This window comes from Macrosteles quadrilineatus, unplaced genomic scaffold (genome assembly GCF_028750875.1).
Source record: "Macrosteles quadrilineatus isolate MER2022 unplaced genomic scaffold, UCM_ALF_1.0 Scaffold_8__2_contigs__length_117827958, whole genome shotgun sequence".
NCBI classification, from domain to species: Eukaryota; Metazoa; Arthropoda; class Insecta; order Hemiptera; family Cicadellidae; genus Macrosteles; species Macrosteles quadrilineatus.
The window spans coordinates 61463106-61482622 of record NW_026542601.1 but is presented as its reverse complement, the minus strand read 5'-3'; the positions used below and the strand labels follow the sequence as shown (position 1 = coordinate 61482622).

Here is a 19517-nt window from a genome sequence, read left to right as displayed (position 1 = left end):
CTGTTTCAATTAAATAAGTTGGTTCTGTTCTATGATGTTCAATAGCATTAAAGTTACAAGGATTACCAACAGGGTGCAGCACTATTATTTCTTTTACGTTTATGACAACAGCTAATTTGCAACCAAAAGGTGAGTGAGCGTAGCGAACGAACTTCAACCTGGAGGCGAGTTAGCGTAGCGAACGAGCTAACCTGAAGGCAAGTGAGCGCAGCGAACGAGCTCCAACCTAAAGGTGAGTGAGCGTAGCGAACGAGCTCCAACCCAAAGGTGAGCGAGCGTAGCGAACGAGCTCCAACCTAAAGGTGAGTGAGCGTAGCGAACAAACTTCAACCAGGACGTGATTGAGCCATGCGAACGAGATAATCTTGAAAATTAAGAAGTTAAACGGGGCAAAGCACGCGGGTTACAGCTAGTAATATTATAAATGAGAAAGTTTGGATGTATGGATGTATGTTTGTGACAAGTAAACGCATTAACCACTGGACGGATTTTGCTGAAATTTGGCATGATGATAGCTCACATTCCCGATTAACATATAGGCATATTCTTATCTCAAAAATCCTTTCGGGCTCCGCCCCAGTGGCTCTATAGTTCCCCATGTTAACCTTATGAGTATTCATATTATAAGGGAATTAAAGAATTTAGTCAGCTGTTTCAACTAAAAAGTTGGTTCTATGATATGCAAAAGCATTAAAAACTTACAAGGATTACCAACAGGGTGCAGCACTATTATTTTTTTTTTTAATTTATGACAACAGCTAATTTGCAACCAAAAGATGAGTGAGCGTAGCGAACGAACTTCAACCTGGAGGCGAGTTAGCGTAGCGAACGAGCTAACCTGAAGGCAAGTGAGCGTAGCGAACGAACTTCAACCAGGACGTGATTGAGCCATGCGAACGAGCTCACTTATGAAGTAAAACGGGGCAAAGCCCGCGGGTACGGCTAGTAGGCTAATAAACTAGAATACATACCTCCACATTTAGTGCTCTTGTTGAGCTAAAGGAGAACTTTGTTTGTTTGGGTAAGGAACAAGTTAGTTTTGAACAGGTAAGTATTGTTTGGAACAGGAAAAGTAATATTCAGGACAGGCAAAATCATACAGTTTAAAAGAATGTCAATTGAAGTTTTTTTAAAGGTCAACTGTGTGGAATTGAGCTGTTTTAATAGAAAGGTAAAAATAATTGGTTACTACACCACAAATTGAACATTTTCCAAGAGTAGAGCCAACGGGAGCTATCATAGCATATAGTTATGCAAATGACACAAGATCTGTAATCATTATATTTGAAATTGTAAAAAAACAGCTTGCCTAGTTATATATTTTGCAAAAGAATTGTAATAATCTGCCAATTGTGACTCATAATGCTGGCTGGCATCACAGGTGTGAGTATAGGCCCTACCTTCTTATTACTAAACCTAAATAATGAATGCCTACAACCTACTAGAAAAAATTATAAACATTTAAAACTGTACACACATACCAGGAGAATTACAACCTGTACAATTTACCATAGGACATTTTGAAAACTGACTTTATTTATGAGTTAAAATTTGTGACCCCATCTTGATTAAAGCTATGGTGTATTAAGTTTGTATTTTTGTCAAGTTGGTTACTTAAAATATCTCACCTGGAGAAGGTTTGATCAGCAAGCTGCTTGACTCGGAAAAATTGTTTCTTCATCTTGCTGCCTCCTCTAGACACTGGATCTTTGTATCATCATCTGAAACATTCATATCCCTTTAAAGTGTGGAATCACCCCTCAGATGTGAAAAGGTAATAAAAGAAAAATGGTCTAGATTTGAAATAAATATCCATAAAAACAATGAATTTGGTTAAGCTTTTACAATATCTTACTCATCTTTATAAACACAATTTGTAGAAGATTAGCCAACTAAAAAATTATAATCAAAGTGTTATTATATAATACACATAAAAGACAAATATAGGGTACTCTGTAGGACTAAGTAATTTGTACACAAATAAGTTTGATACAACAATAATATGGAAAAGCCAAGTACTTTACTCAAGCTACAAAAGAGCACTGCTAATATTAATTAGGAAAGGTCAACCCTTGGCATTTAAAGGTTAATTCAAAGGGGAAGTTGCTACCATATTTTCATAACAAAATACTTTGAAACTAGAGCTATGATCCTAAATTTACTTCTGTAGACTTACAACAGATAATATTCTAATCAAAAAACAATTATTTCATTTCATGAACACCAAAATAAAATTATTTGCATCGCAAAATGAGACTGTACAAAATGAACAAAACAGTTTTGAGTTACGGCTTTACATACTTACTAAAAGCTTAGTAACTGTTAATATTAATGTAAATCTATATAAATAAAATTAGAGTTTTGTCTGTACATTGCTCAGAATTATATATTTTTAGGTTATTTTTACGTCTTATACATTAAATAAGCAGAAACGAGTCTTATCTCAATTTCTGTCTGTCTGTCTGTCTTTCCCTCTGTCTGTAACACTCAAGATGGCATTTTACGCTATCTTCTCCTAAAAAACGAGAGTACCTATCAAGATACAAGTAATTATAATGTATTCACTTGGATTGGCGAGATTGTCTTTAGCCATTAAAATATGGCCTCACTACTTTGTAAATAATATTAAGAACGTTCAAAAATGTACTTTTGTGCGACTTATGTCAAGTTTTCGTCCAATTTTTATTGCATAATCATCTATGAAATAACGAACAGATGGAAAGGGATCTGCAGGCTTGTACAAAACTCCTAAACACAGCTACTACACGAAATTGAATGTGATTATTATTACTATTACCAATTGAGATGGGGATGCTACCTAGGTGCAAATTTTAACCCAAATATAAGTGAAGGATGAGGGTAGAATGAAGTGTAATGATCTTTGTAGCTTTTGTTACTGTTGTTGATTATACAAATTGCTTTCTGTCCAGAAAGACAAATGAGTCAACTGATGTGATTGATTTTTGTATCTTTGAAGGTTAGGGTCCTTTTGTAACTAGTCCAGACAACTATTTATTTGTTGCCTGTGGAAGAATGGACCTTATCTCTGATATCATTATCTAATCCAGGGTCATTGTCACCCTGCCCTAACTCTACATAAGTGGAATTTCCTTTCAGCCTCTACTGCCTGTCCTACGATTACATGGCTTAAGTTACTACATTCCGTACACATTTTTTAATATTGGTTAACACCACAAACCAAACCAATAAACCAGTAATGATGGGTAGTTAAATTGCACACATCATTAAACGTTAATTGCAACACAGTTAATTGATCCTGTCAATTAATTTACACAAAAACATTTTAGTTATTTAAAACTTAGTATATATGTCATCATTTTTTTAAACACTTGGGGGGGATATTGAGAGGAAAATAGTGGAGAGGAGAGGATTGTTTAGTTCCTCCGGACTATACACTGACCTCTTATAAAGGTGCTTCTATATTATAGACTTCAACTTGGGCATGTAGATCTTGTGCACATTAGGAGAGGTGAATGTGGTTTTGTATATTTAATTTTTTCAGTTAAGGATTTCATTATGAATAATGTATTGATTTTTAATAGTTTTTTTCAAGCTATAGGTACCTAAGTTTGCTTTTAATCTAGACCTTAGTACTTTGAGATAAAAATTGATAATCATCTATCATTTCCTATTAAAAACAAAAATTTATTTGGCCTACATTTTTTTAAATTTTACTGTTATCTAGCAGTAAGAAGGTTTCAAGGTCAAACATAACCTAGATGGTCCTGTGAATCTTGATGTAGTAAATTTTCATTAAATTTTTAGGCTACAGTAAATTAATATTCAGCATGGTGTAGGCCAGCTGCAGTTGTTAAATCAGTTTTGCTTGAGGCAGTGAACAAATTAGGGAATTTAGCATGTGGTGGATTGCTGTGTGGCTAAACAAGAGATTGTCAAACTGATATGAGATATCTTTAGAACTAGCAAGGGCAATGGTTAGTACCTGTTAGACTTATACATCTCAATCCACAAGGTTTCCTGAACTTTATAGGCTTAGGCCTACCTCTATCTCGATGGAAACTAAAGCCGGCTCCAGACATGCACCTTTCACCACGCACCGAGTAGCAAGTGTGGATAGGTGTTTGTCTATTTGGCAAGCAGCAAACATTCAAGGTCGTGTTGTCCCTTTCATTGTCGGTATTTTTGCACACATCAAAGTGAACGAATATTTGCTATTCCCGAAATGAACAGTTGCTCGGAAAACAACACGTGTGTAGACGTCTACTCGTTAATTGGCGAATAGCAAGACAACTGGATTGCCAAACGTCAAATACTTTATGCTTGGCGAATGGCGCATGTCTGAAGCCGCCTTTGAGGCCTGCTACCAGCCTCCTTTTTTTGTAGAGCTTCTTGATAACATGAAACATGTGCACATTTTTTTTAGTTAGCCACATATACCCATTCCTATACTACAGACTTCAATAGAAAGTTTGTAGCCCCCTTGCCTCAGAATGTGATTTATACTTGGCGTAAGCGTAGACTCACATCGTCATCACCAACTACAACACATCGTCATCACCAACTACAATAGGCCTAAGACTATCTGTTGGGCAGAAATGGGTGCCAACTTTAATTTTTCACCAGCTTATTTGGCTGCGAGCGAAGCCTACTGGAGACCTTCATTTACATACATTCCTTAGGCCCTAGGTAGGTGGATGTGTATGATGTTCTATCATCTTATTTTGCTGACTTTATTATTTTGCTGAGTGTCTTGAATATTTGGGTTATCTAATGAACGACCCTCCTGATGCTAAGTCTATAAAATTACATGTGCGCCCCCCTGCAATAAACAATATATCGGCTACACAAACAGAGCTTTCAGCAAAATATTCAAAGAACACAACACTCAACATCATGCTAACCCCAGCTCAATAGTAGCTAAACACTTGAAAGAAAATCAGGGCCACAAAATTACGTATCCTGAATCATTACCGACCCTCCACAGAACCAACTCCAAACCTACTGCAATAGTCAAAGAAAGTTACAAAATGTATAAGCAAATTAACACTAACCCTGACACCCTCCTAAACAAGAAAAAGGACTACCATAATTCCAAAATTTTGGTTAACCTTTTTTTTTTGAAGAGGTTGGCGGCCTCTTTTAACCTTGCATTTGCCCGTCCACATAGACTAAGCGCCCGTGCGTGGATCGTTTACAGCAAAGCAAGGAGTGAGCCGGTACAGTACAATAAAAACCCAACGATCTGGCAACACCGCACAAAAATGGCAACAGCGCAAAAGAGAAAGCGACCATCCCTTACAAACAATGCCTAACATCCCATGATCGATCATAACCCTGTCACTGTCTAACCACCCAGACCCAGTATAAGTTTATCACGTCAACAGTGCGAAACAAAGTGTAGGCTACCCCGCCGCTCATTTTGCCGTCGCCGGGCAACCCCGACCGTGAATATGACCGGATAGTGAATGGAAGATATAAGTTACCGGTAGTGTAAATATGTACGTAGTTACAGTAGTGTAAGAAGATACTCTATGAAGATGCCGCACTGAGCGTCGAAATGCGCATCAAGTATTAGATCAACCTACAAGACCTTCAGGCAAAATAGGTAAATAAATTATTGAAAAAGGACAAGAACAAAATTGTAAACATGTCCTCTACAGTGCTGTAATGGTCAAATTTTATTAGGGGGGTTAGTTATAATTATTTTAAGGCCGCGAAGGCTCGAGCGCGCTCGACAACAATGACAAACATGTCCACTGCAAGTCAAGTCTCCTAGTTCGTGACTTGGCCGCCGCGACCTCGGAGCGCTAACGTATCGGTAGTGGGGGATAGGCGCTGAGACCGGTGGACAGTGGACATTTCTTGAGACAGTCGATGGCGAGCGCTTGTTCGCCAAACACCCTCTCCTGAGATATATAGCGGACCTGCGGCGAGAATAAGTTGTGGATGCGATACGCAACGAGCGCGAAAATAAAGGCGATAATATTAAGCGAAATAAGTATTGACAGGCGTAAGTACTGCATTGTATCCTTACATTAGCCTATTAGTATTATTTCCCCGTTTTACTTTGGCGAGTAAAAGTTAATTTTCGTTACGATCGCCTTAGTTGTAAGAGATTATCGTATTGTATTTCTCAGGCCTGCACTGCGAGTGCAGTGCCACAGTAGCCTGTGACATTGTTTATTTTATTTTATCCAAAAGTATTTCATTTCGTTATTGCGTGTGACGACATTTTATTTCAATACGAGAATATTATTTTTAGTTTTTATTTGAGAAGCGCTACCTTTTGTTAGGCCTAGAAGCTGGTCACGTATTTTAGTTCACATAGAAGCATCGTATTTAGTGCCGATATATTCCTAGTCAGTGCATCGTTGTGCTGACATACAAACATAGTATACTCGTGCGTGTAGAACGACGAAGGTACCATCTATGAAGATCGAGAAGCGGTTAGCAAGCGACGGAGACTGTTAGCGAGAACCCTGGACTACTCGAGCTGTCCGAGCAAATCGGAGGTAAGTTTAGGATAGGTGCCCCTACCCGACATAAACACCTCACAGTGCACCGGATGGAACTAACAATAAAATTGTCTTCAGCTGATCCACGAGGATGAGAAATCTACTAGGCCTAAGCGAGTGTGTTTTTAACTTTTCTATGTTAGGCTAACATGTATTGGCCTGGACCATTAAAAGTTTGTACCGTAATTTTCTGCCACCTCATTTAAATTTGCATTATTAACTCATTGCTGGTCAGGGCTATAACTTAGTCCCTCGGCTAGCTCCTAGAGTGGATTAGTAAGGGGACCTAACATGATATCTTTAACCTAACAACTTCTATAAATTTGGTCCAACTTAGTGTTGTTATTTATAAAAAAAAAAAAAAACTTCTTAACATTATTTAGATAAAAATAACGTAGGCCTGGGCCTACTATCTGCATGTAGGCCTACTAAGTTAAGTTACTACAACTTTGATACATCAGGTTGTTAATAAGCTAGGTGTTCTTACGAACTACAATACATCGCCAGTAACTGCTCAAGAACCTAGGCCTGAAACAATTTTATATTTCATTACCCTAAGCCTAAGATATTAGTTGACAGGACTGGTAGGTCTAAACTTGTAACACAGCAAAAATATTCACACAGTAACTTATTGTTAGTGTCACTGTGTCAACAAAAGCCTAACTATAGGTTGGGTTATGCCTTTGATCATTGTTTTCAAGAAGAAATACAGTAACTTATGATTTTTAAGGCTAAGCCTAGGCCTAAGTCTGTGAGTACGGTATTCACAATCATGCACTGTTAACTTAGGCCTAGCCAAAATGGTTGAATCAGTCGGTTGATGGATCTAAAATTATTGCGTTATAAATTGTATTTCGCACACAAAATAGACAGATCAAGTTAATTTGAATAAAATTATAACATTCCCTCTAGGGTTAACAGGCCATTACATCATGACCATGAAGTAACTAAAAAACTGACATAATTTCACGCCATATCTACTTACCGTGGAAACCTAAACACACAAATACTGATTACTTGAACTTCCACACAAAAATAATCGTGCCTACTGCATTTTTAATAAAATAATAAACAAATCATCAAAACTTTGGACAAAAATTTACTTAATTTTGTCACGGTTACCAACCCACAGCCACCTATATTGTTTATGATGATGACTGATGACTGAGTCGTCCGTCGCAGTCAGCAACAGAGAAAACAAAATGCTGACTCAAACAAAACAGCTGATTAAACTCGGTGAGCATAGTGTGTCAAGCCAGTAAACATTAAAGCTGTTATATTTGAGTACTGTATATTATAAGAAGCAGTTGACTATCTGGAGGTTGAACTTCTCGAGGGGATTTCGTGCCGCTGATGGCTATTTTGTTATGTTTGTAAGTTAAGGGGGCTTTTACTTTATAGCAAAACCTGCTATTGTTATACCCATCTTTTGCTATACAAAAAAGTTACAGATGATTCTATAGTGATTCCGGTGCCCGTACTATAATATGCTATTAGCACAACCTCATTCACATGCCGTTTCCGTATCGTTAAAAAGGTCTCGACGAAGAGACCTATTTGTAGGTGAACTTTAGTGATGTTAAAATTTGTCTTTTTATTAATGTATTTTTAATGTATTAATTAGGGGGGTTAGTTATAATTATATGGAAAATTGCTGTTTTCCATTTAAAATGGTTAAAAGTTCACTACATACTAATAGTTCTGCTGGTCAATGGTACACTCACGAGCTTAGGCTATTGAAAGAAAAATGTCTAGATCTATTTCATCTAAGCAAAACAACTGGTTTGGAGGTTCATAAAAATTGAAAAAGTTTTTGATGCTAATTTAAGTAACAGTACCAGCCTAGACATCTTTGGTGTTTCTTCTCAGATACTTAAAATCAGTAGTGATGCTTATATCTGTCAAGTTTTGGCTCATATCTTTAATTAATGCATTTCCAGTAATATTTTTCCAGATAAGTTTATAAAGTTTCAAAGGTTGTTCCGGCAATGTTTAAGAAGGGGAAAACCTTAGTTAAAACCTTGGTTTGTTTATGGTACTGTCTAGGCGGATTCACTGAACAAAAACTCAAAATTTTTCACCTCAACATACAACGCGGCCTTCAGAATAAAATTGACCAATTGAAATTACATCTTGAAGAAATAAATCCACACATACTTATGATAACTGAACATGGCCACAACAAGGAAACTTTGGAACAGATCTACATGGCCTAGGATACAAACTACAAGCACACTTTTCAAGAGAATCCCACAAATGGGGAGGAGCCTCAATCTACACTCGAGAAAATCTAGATTCGAAAATACTTACCATCAATACAGCAGACTACACAGAAGAACTAGTATGCGAATTAGCGGCAATTGAACTCAAAATTGCCTCTAAAAAAATCATAACCATCTGCGCGTATCAACCAACATCAGGGAAACCACAAGAATTTCTAAACCATCTAGACAACTTTTTACACTCCATCTCAACAAAAAATAAACAAATCATACTACTAGGAGACCTAAACAACACACTTGAGAACTCTGAGGCGCTAAGAAATCTCAAAAGCATACTACACCAACACAACTTAAAACTGGAAGATCTACCCCCAACAAGAAAAGCATTAAACATAGAAACGAGTATTGACTGTTGTATAACAAACTATCTAGAACCTCAAACAAAAGTAATAGATAATATTATATCAGACCACCACGGAATAGAATGCATCATTAAAACGAAAATTAAAACCCAACGCCCGAAAAAAACAACCTCTAGAAATCTATCAACTGAAAATATGGACCTAATAAAACTTCAATTAAAAAAAGAAAGCTGGCATGAAATATACACTGAAACAAACATTGAAGAAAAACTAAACAAATTTATCGGAATACTACAGTACCATCTGGACGTTATAAGCCCACTACAAACTAAAACTACCGTCCAAAAAAATACACAGCCCTTCCTCATGACAAAAGAACTACAGGAACTAAAAGAAAACACACTAAAGGCTAAAAACAACTTTCTAGCCACTGGAGGCCTCAAAGATAAAAATGACTACACGATACTGAAGAAAAGATATGATCAACAAGTACGCGACGCAAAAAAAAACAAAATACAGAAACAAATAACAGAAGCAACCAATCCTACAAAGGAAATATGGAAGATTATAAATGAAGAAAGAGGAAAAAAGGTCCCTGAAGACACCAATATAACATTGAACATCAACGGGAAACAGGAAAATAAACCCCAAATCACAGCTGAAGCTTTCAACACCTATTTTTTATCAATAGGCCAGCAAGATGAAAGAACTCAGATACCCATACAACATCATCTACCAACTCAAGACAACAGCATCAAACTAACTAAATTTGAAACAATTTCTGAAAAAACCCTTTTACAAATAATAAAAACCACAAAACACAACAACACAGCAGGAGCGGATGGAATACCAGGCAAACTTCTACTGCACTGTAAGGACCAACTCCTGAAACCCCTTCTAAACATCATTAACACATCAATACTAACAGATACGTACCAACAAAACTGAAAACATCTCTAGTCTACCCTAAATTCAAAAAATCCAATAAACAGAACATCGAAAACTACCGACCAATTGCGATACTGCCAACCATATCAAAGTACCTTGAGAAGGCAATACATGGACAAATTATGGATTGCTTAACTTTACACAACAAACTCCACATACACCAACATGGATTTAGAAACAACAGATCAATAAATTCAGCCATAGCAGACCTACTAAACATAATCACTGAAAATTGGGAAAAAAAACAACAAGTCTCAGCTGTATTTCTAGATCTACGGAAGGCGTTTGATTGCCTAAACTGGGACACCCTTCTAAACAAACTTCAAGAAATAGGAATAACAAATAAAGCACAAAAATGGATGAAAAGCTACCTATCGGAAAGAAACCAAATCGTTGAAATCAAATCAAATCAACAAAATAACGACAGAAAATTTAGATCAAAACAAAAACACATGAAGAATGGGGTGCCACAAGGGTCAGTCCTTGGCCCTCTACTTTTCTTGATATATATCAATACAATACCAACAAAATTGCCAGCATACTCCGAATGCATTATGTTTGCAGACGACACCACCCTGATAATACCAGGACAAAACCGCAATGAAGTTGAAGAAAGAATAAAATCAACCATGAAAACAATAGAAGAAGAACTTAATACCATCAGCTTAAAAGTTAACCACTCAAAAACATTTCAAATCAATTTCACAGCTAAAACCACTCAACCCCAAGAACCGCAGGAAGGAAACAATATTGCAACAGTTAACCATACTAAATTTTTATGACTCCAACTAGACAACACACTAACTTTCAATAAGCACTTAGAATTCTTGATCAACAAACTATCCTCAGCCTTCTATGCAATTAAACGAATAAAAACCATAGCAGGGAAAAATCCAGCACTAATAGCATACCACTCACTCATGGCATCCCACATCAAATTCGGCCTAATAGCCTGGGGAAGTGCACCCCAAACATACATTGAACCAATCTTAATACTACAAAAAAAAGCTTTAAGAATAATAAATGATCTTCCATACAACACACCCTGCCGACAGCACTTCAGAGAAGACAAAATATTAACAGTTCTATCCATGTACATCTGTGACACCATTCTATACTCCATACAAGAGAACAATAAGACAAGAGCAGAAATTCATCAACACAATACAAGGAAGAAAGAAGATATAGACCTCCCTTACAAAAGACTAAAGAAGGCACAGGACCAACCCTTGTATATTGGCACAAAATTCTATAACCACCTTCCCCAAAACATCAAATCCCTAAAACCTAACAAAACCAAACTCAAGCAAACCCTAACAAATCATCTCACACAAAATCCATGCTACACCAAACAAGAATTTTACACCATCAACAGAAACAGATAGGCTCACACATACACCAAACCAAGAACCCAGGTCAAACTTTGACCAACAATAAACTTCCTGGGGCCTTGCCCAAAGAAGATGACATACCCCCTGTCTTAAGGAGAGTGGCGGTGAAGAAGAAGGGAGGAAGGGAGGGAAGGGAGGGAGGGGAACAGAGCATTCCTGGGAATTACAGACCAATGGTTCCCACAGTGTCAAAGGTCCTTGAGAGATTACTTTCGTGGCAAAACATCCATTTTAGCGAATTTCCCATATAGGGAATAAGCTATTACCGTAGTACTCATGACTGGTAAGACCTGGACGCGGGACCAATTTTTTTTTCGTTTCGAGGTCCCTAGAGACCAAAAACACCATCCGTTCAAATTCATATATATATATATATATATATATTTATATTTATATATGTGTGTGTCCGTTAGCACGATAACTCGAGCAAAAATGATCCGATTTTGATGAAATTCGGTACAAACGTGTAAACCACGAACGAGAGTTCATTTTTTTTTACTGCTTTTTGATTTTATTTTCTCCAAATGTGAAATGAAATGAAATGAAATGAAAAATGTCTTTATTTAAGAGGCGAAGTTAGGACTGGCAAGTCCTCTCTACCACTTAACCTCTAAAAACATAAATAAACTATCCACTTTATAAGTAAAATTAAATAATCTAAGGTACCATATTATAAAAAAGTTGAAATTAAATTAAATTAAATTAAATTAAATTTAATTTAATTTAATTTAAACCCAAAAGTCCATTCACACAAGCCGCCAACAACCCGCCACACCAGCGCCAGAGACTCATTCATGCCTGCTACTCAAAATCATAGATTTTATCTCCGCCCCAAACCTTGCACGGTTCTCTATGGATTTTATATGATCAGGAAGAAAATTCCACATTCGAATTGCAGATACTAAGAAAGATTTATTAAAAACTGTTGACCGGTGAATTGGTGTAGATAAAAGAAGAGAGCCTCTACGAGTGGAACGGGTACTGATGTCAGAGATGAAATGGAAGTTATCTGATAAATACTTAGGAATTTTACTGTTGATAATGGAGTGTAGAAGACGGAGGGTGTGAAATTCCCGAAGTTCATTTAGCCTCATTAATGAAAGCAGGTTGAAATAGGGAGTGACATGGTCATATCGTCTAAGGCCAAATATGAATCTGATACAGGAATTCTGCGCTCGCTGAAGTCTGCTAGAAACCTCATTAGTCATGTCATTGATCACCACATCACAGTAGTTGAAATGAGTCAAGATGAGAGTTTTTACTAACATGATTTTCAAGTTTAGTGGAAGGTAGTCTGCAAAACGTTTGATGGTGTGAATAGTCCCAAAGACCCTGTTACAAGTGGAATTTGCTTGGTCAGACCAATTCAAATGTTTGTTCATTATGAGTCCTAAGTTTCTCACTTTATCGCAGTAGATAAGGTCTTTTCCGTCAAAGCTAAGTCGTGGTGCAGTGAGTAAGTTTATTTTAGTCATTAATCTGGGGTAGCCAACAATCATTGCTTGAGTTTTGTCAATGATGAGTTTAAGTCCGTTGTTTGTGGCCCAATGAGTTATTGATTCAATGTCAATGTTCATGAGTCGCACAGCAGTATCCATCTCGTCTACATTAAAGTGAGAGTAAATCTGTAAGTCGTCAGCATACAGATGGTAGTGTGAGTTAGTGATGTGTTCTGTGATGTCATTGATGTAAATTGAGAACAGTAGTGGGCCAAGAACAGATCCTTGAGGAACACCTCTAGTAATCTGCTCCCAAGTAGAACATTTGTCACCAGCTTTGACACACTGCTGACGGTCAGATAAATAGGACTCAATCCAGTCAACACAGTTGTCAGAGAAACCAGCCAAGCGCAGTTTCAGGAGTAAAAGAGGATGGTATACGCAGTCGAACGCCTTTGAAAAGTCAAAGAGGGTTAAAATGGTGGCCTGTCTGTTATCCATTGCACGGCGGATGTCATCAGTAATTTTCAACAAAGCAGTGGTAGTGCTATATTTCGCGCGAAACCCAGATTGAAAATCCGATAAGACGTTGTTCTCTTCCAAAAAAACTGAGAATTTATTATGCACTATTCTTTCAAGGCATTTAGAAAGGGCAGGAAGAATGCTGATTGGTCTATAATCAGAAGGGGTATTGGGAGATGAAATTTTCTGAAGTGGGCGAACAATGACTGATTTCCAGATGGAGGGGAAGGTAGAGGTTGCTAGTGATCTGTTAAATATGAATGTTAGTACCGGGAGAGTAACTGGTAGAGTGTCTTTAATAAACCTAATAGGAATATCATCAGCGCCGACTGCGTTACTTGTCATCCCTAGGATTGCCCTGCGAACATCAAATTCACTAACTGGGGAAAAGAAAAACAGATTTTCTGGCATGTCAAGTGGTCTAGATGTGATATCGGCAACATGGTTAAAGGCACCTGCAGAACTTATAGGAATATTCACAAAAAAGTTGTTAATAGTGTCGAGACTGATGGATATTTGATGTGAATTTTTAGACTTGCCGATACCTAGGTTCTTAACTTTGGTCCACAAAGTTTTGGATGATTGTTTCTGGGAGAAAGATGTATAATAATACCTGGCTTTAGAGTTTCTAATCTGTTGTTGGGTTTGATTCCTGAGTCTTTTGTAACAGGCCCAGTCATCAGGGAGTTTGGTGCGCTTGGCTTTACGAAATGCAGCATCTCTATTTTTTTGAAGTTGTCGAATAAAATCATTTATCCAGGGAGCAGGTGGCTTAGAAACTCTTTTAGATACTATTGGACAGTGTTTATTGAGAAGATTAGAAATGAGGAAAGTAAAATGCTCGACCATTGAATTGACATCAGGATCATTAGTAACCACATCCCACGGTTGAGTAGAAGCATCTAAGAGCAGATCATTGAGGTTAAGATTACGATAGTCTCTGTATTTAATCAAATTTGGGCAGAATTTGGGCTTTTTTAATTTATATACACAGAAAATCAGGTCATGTTTAGAAAGTCCAGGGGCAGAAAATTGACCGTGGTGGGCAATAAAGGATGGGTCACTAACAGCTATGATATCCAGCAGTGTGTCAGCAGTGGCTGTGTGATGTTTTTAATGTGCATGGTTTTAATCTGATTTATTTAACTTTTTATTTTGTATGCTATTTGACTTAAACTAAGCATGGTTTGATTTTGTTAACCAATCTCTGATGATGGTTTATTTTTATTTTACTGAATTATGTATTGACATAGCCTATTATGTAATGTTTAATGGCCAAATAAACAATATGAATTTGAATTTGAATTTGAACCTACGTTTATTCGAACGAGTTCGCGATCCAGCATGATCGGACCATGGGAACGGGGGTTTACGGGGGGTTTTATGGGGTAAAAATAGGTTTTTCGCATTTTTGACCCAAAAAAACATAAAATTTAGCAATTTCTTTCCAAACCATTTTGTAGAGCTTAAAAAAACAAATAATTAAGTATATTGAAGCGTTATTATGCGCCTAATGGTTACGGAGAAAATTTGAAAAAATTGTAAATTTAAAATTCCCATGTTATTCTTATGGAGAATAAGTAAACTGTTGTAGTTTGCTTGTTTATGAACATATTTTGATCAAATTTGAAAAATGTTTTTATTTCTTACTAACTATTATTAACATAAAAAAAAACAGTTTTACCTCCCTGATGCAGCAAACCTAAGTACTTGTTAAACTAATTCTATTTAAATCGGGAATAAATGTTATATTTTTAAGTAGACATTTCAGTGTAAATCAAATGGAAATTCGCTTAGTCTGCAGGTTTGCTGCGGCGGGGGTATTTTAAAATCGAACAGTCTTTTGTCTGGTGTTCAGTTTGGCTTCCGAAAAGGCCGGTCATCAACCACAGATGCAGTGTTAATTTATATTCAAGATACTTTGGATGCGATGGAGTTGAAAAAGAGTGTTTGCTCCAAGTTCTTTGATCTCTCAAGGGCTTTTGACACTGTGTCACATCAATTGTTGTTTAGAAAACTAAGATTTTTAGGTTTTAGTGTTAGCGCAGTTGCATTGATGGTATCATATCTATATGTGGTAGGGTAGAAGTCAGGCAGTGTTCTTTGACGGTGTTCTGTCGGATTCGGTGGAGACTCATCATGGCGTTCCGCAAGGCCCCAGACAGCACACTTTCTCCTCAGGACATCCCACGGATATTGCAACAGGATATGCAAGATATCCCATAGTAGTCCTATATGGTCAACCTGGGATATCCCAGGATATCCGCAGGAATGCGTAATGTCCCCGCCCGGGTATGTCCTACGCATAAGCTCACTATATCCGTGGGACATCCGAGGTCATCCCAGGGGAATGGAATCACTGTTGGCTCTGTTAATACAATGGTAGACTGGTGTAATGTTAATAAACTATCTTTAAATTTAAATAAAAGCAAGATCTGAAAATTTCTTTTGCTAACACAGATTCTCATCAACAACCTGTTAAATTTTTAGGTATCTTTAATTCAGAGCACCTTGGAAGTGGGAATCACATAGAATTTGTAGCTGTTAAAATGTCTAAAGGTATGTTTATATTAAGAAAACTAAAAAATGTTGTTTCAATGGAAGTTCTTCTTACTGTTTACTATAGCTTCATACACTGTCATCTTACCTATGGTACCATTCTTTGGGCTAATTGTGGTTATGTAATAGTATATTTCATTACTAGGACCGAAAGTGGCATTTTCCGTCGCGCGCTCAAGTTTTTGTGTGAGGCGAAACCGAACACAGGGAACATTAATTTCACGTGCGAGGCGAAGCCGAGTATGTGAGAGCTATTTTCACATACAATAATAATGGAGCAATGGGAATAATGGAGCAAGTGCCGGATAATCATTCGTTACGAGTTATGAACGATACTTTTCATCACGACGCAAAAATACACAGCAGACCTCAGTAACATTACAACTACCTATTTATTTCTCAATTAATTTGAATGAACCTCAAAATAAAATTTTCTAAAAGGAAACCTACGTATATTTCACAATACATTTGGTTTAAATATCAAAATAAAAGAATAAAAAAACTTTGAACTATACATACAGCTGATTCAAATCATTAAATTAAACCATAACAAAACACTAGCGCGCGTAGTGAATAAATAGAGAACTAATTGAGAGCGAGGGAAAATCAGCTGATCGATTTTCCCACGCCCTAAATTAGAGCTTGGGAAACGGCTACTTTCATTGATGTCAGCTGTTATCGAAAATAGTTACTTTCGTTACGGAGTGAAGAAAATTTCTTCACTCATACTCGGCTTCGCCTCGCATGTGAAATTAATGTCAATTAATGTTGAAATTAATGTGAAATTAAAAACTTGAGCGCGCGACGGAAAATGCCACTTTCGGTCCTAGTAATGAAATATACTATATTTGTGTTGCAGAAGAGAGCTCTTAGATTAATTGCTGGTGTTCCCCCGAAAACTCATTGTAAGCCCATTTTTAGTTGTTTATCTGTCATGCCTCTTATTTGTATATATATATTTCACTGTCTTATGTATTGTAAAAAGAACTTAAACACTTTGTCTTCCCACTGTGATGTCCATAGTTATAAGACCAGAAACTGTGCTAAACTGAGAAATAATTATTACTGTACTTATAGTGTTACTAAAAAAAAGCTTTAAATATTCCTCGATTAAGTTATTCAATCATCTACCATATTATATTCAAGAGTTACCATTAGATAAATTTAAAATAGCTGATAAGAATTTGTTATTGAAATACTGTTTTTATGACTTAGAAGAATATTTTGACAATTGCTTTGACCTTTGAAATGTGTTATTAATTCACTGTTTACATATTGACGCAGCCACAGATAATATAACCCCTACAATATTATCTGTGACGCAGCCTATACAGCATTGTATTACTTTTGTACATATTGTTGTCTTGGAATAAAGATTGATTTTATTTGATGGGAATACCTGTGATTTTACAATCACAGTTCAAATAGTGATTGCTCACTTGTCTGAACTGTGATTTATAACTGTGATTCGCAGTGATCCGTTATTACCGTTCATTCCACTCTCACAGTAGGGCAATATGGTACTGAGCAACATCCTTTTAACTGTGACTCGCATTCATTCCACTTCCAACAATTTTGATGTTTGAAAAAATAAATATAGATAAATAAGGAAAAATAACATTGTTTCTGTTCTAAGGGAAAAATTATATTTATTAATAGGTAACATATACAACAACAACATAATATTTATTTGGTTCACTGAACTTAGGAAGTCAGAATGAAGTGAAGGTTTTGGGTTCGACTGTCGTTGCTTGCTTCGTGAAATAAGTACAGTGCCACAGATTTATTACGGGACCTTATAATGATGACGATCACGCTGACGATCCATCATTAAAATGCGAAATAACACGATGGTAGCTTCAAAAGCTTTTTACGTACACTGTGATTCACATTGATTACACTCTTGTAGTTCTGTTAGGGCCACGTAAGTATTACACTTTTTTGTTTTTTATGGTGGCCTCACCTTCTCCGACCACATCACTTACATTTCTCAAATTTCTATAGGAATGTGTGTTAGGTAAAACATTAAAAGTTTTTGGGCTAAATGATCGACAGGATAAAAACAAAAGTACACAAACACAGGTTTTATTGACGAAGGGTTTTTACAAAGTTGCTCAAGTCGTACTCCTCCTCGTAGCTGGTCTCCTCCCACAAGTCGGGCAGGTTTGCCAATACACTCTTCATAGTCAGGTTAGACGAGGAGTTTGGCCAGCCTGAGCGACCCGAGGTGTTCTTGCCTTCCAAGGAGAACAGATCCAACAGCTGGAACAGGTCATAACCAAGTGATAGAAACATTCACACCAATCAAAGCCAAAGCCAAATCTGAGGCAGGCTGACGTCACTATTGTCACAATAACTGTCCGTCTACTTTTATTAACTAGATTAAATTTCAGCTACATAAAATGATTGAATTTCGGATACCAGTCATCATCAAGCACAATCAGAGACTCATGAGAGGTGATAAGTCTTTGTTTAAAACCAGTGCGGGTTGAAATCAGTTGCCATTTTAACATATTTTATATATTTACCTTATAGTAAAAGTTTATAGATAAGTGTAGTGTAAACATATCAGATAGTACTGGAGGACATATTTTGTTTGACAATCCTATAATAATGCCAACTCGTGAAATGCTAATTAAGAAGTAATTCTTTAACTAGTAACTCTCTCTTCAACTTGTACCTTCCTTAGTTAAATTTTCTGTCAGTTACAGTAAAATATACTTATATTCTGAGTAAGTAAGCTATACATTTTTGTGTTTCATGTATCAGTTTGAGCTCTTTCCCATTCAGGTAAGCCTTGCCAAAATCTTATTTTAGGTAACAGAAGTGGCATTTTGTCATAAGGTTGAGAGATTAAAGAAATCAAATAATCATCTTAGATCTTAACTAGAAAATCTTTCATTTGTGCTTGCCTTAAATTTGGATGATAATACATCACCTTATCACAACAGACTACGAGTTTCAATCTAACATACAAAACCACTATTACCTTGTCTGTAGCCATGGTTTCCAGACTCGAGTTCTCGCCACTGATCACTGTGTTGGCAGTCACCAGTTTGAACTTCTGCAGCCTGTAGGCATTTAAGAAAATTGTTACAACAATTTGAATACAAATTTCTCAAAAATGTTTTGTAAGGTCCCCAAAGAAAAATCTTTCATTGTGTTCAAGTTGTATACACATATACCTTGAGAGACAATCACTCATTACTTTTAAATTTCAAAAGTGTAATCTACTCTGACACAATTAGTTCACCTCCCATATGACGGCATAGCCTACCTTTAAGAGTCATAATTAATTGTATAACCATACCTCACAAGTTACAAGTTACAACCAACTCACCCCATGATCTTCTCCTCAAGCGTGCCTCTCGTGATGAGTCTGTAAACATTGACCACTCGCTTCTGTCCTATACGATGAGCTCGGTCCATCGCCTGCAAGTCCCTCATAGGGCTCCAGTCATGTTCCACAAATATCACCTACAAAAACTGGCTCGTTAACATTTCAAGTGTTGGTTTGTGTGTATCAGCGAGCACATAATAATAATAATAATAATAGAGAGGACACGGCGTTTAACCA

At 36.8% G+C, this 19517-nt stretch overlaps 2 protein-coding genes across 6 annotated transcripts in view; both read right to left on the bottom strand.

The window, feature by feature from the left end:
- Positions 1 to 7636, bottom strand: part of LOC128999201 (rho GTPase-activating protein 44-like) — a 44999-nt gene extending 37363 nt beyond the window's left edge. For all 5 annotated transcript variants that reach the window (XM_054425585.1, XM_054425588.1, XM_054425586.1 and 2 more), the window contains exons 1-2: positions 7483 to 7636; positions 1629 to 1721 (exon numbers count right to left, since the gene is read on the bottom strand). In XM_054425585.1, coding sequence (XP_054281560.1) covers positions 1629 to 1681 — 53 coding nt within the window. In that variant the 5' untranslated portion in view covers positions 1682 to 1721; positions 7483 to 7636. The remainder of the gene's footprint in view (positions 1 to 1628; positions 1722 to 7482) is intronic.
- A 10373-nt stretch (positions 7637 to 18009) lies between these two features.
- Positions 18010 to 19517, bottom strand: part of LOC129001493 (TATA-binding protein-associated factor 172-like) — a 111957-nt gene continuing 110449 nt past the window's right edge. Inside the window, exons 37-39 of the mRNA XM_054428804.1 lie at positions 19281 to 19417; positions 18930 to 19011; positions 18010 to 18202 (exon numbers count right to left, since the gene is read on the bottom strand). Coding sequence (XP_054284779.1) covers positions 18026 to 18202; positions 18930 to 19011; positions 19281 to 19417 — 396 coding nt within the window. The 3' untranslated portion in view covers positions 18010 to 18025. The remainder of the gene's footprint in view (positions 18203 to 18929; positions 19012 to 19280; positions 19418 to 19517) is intronic.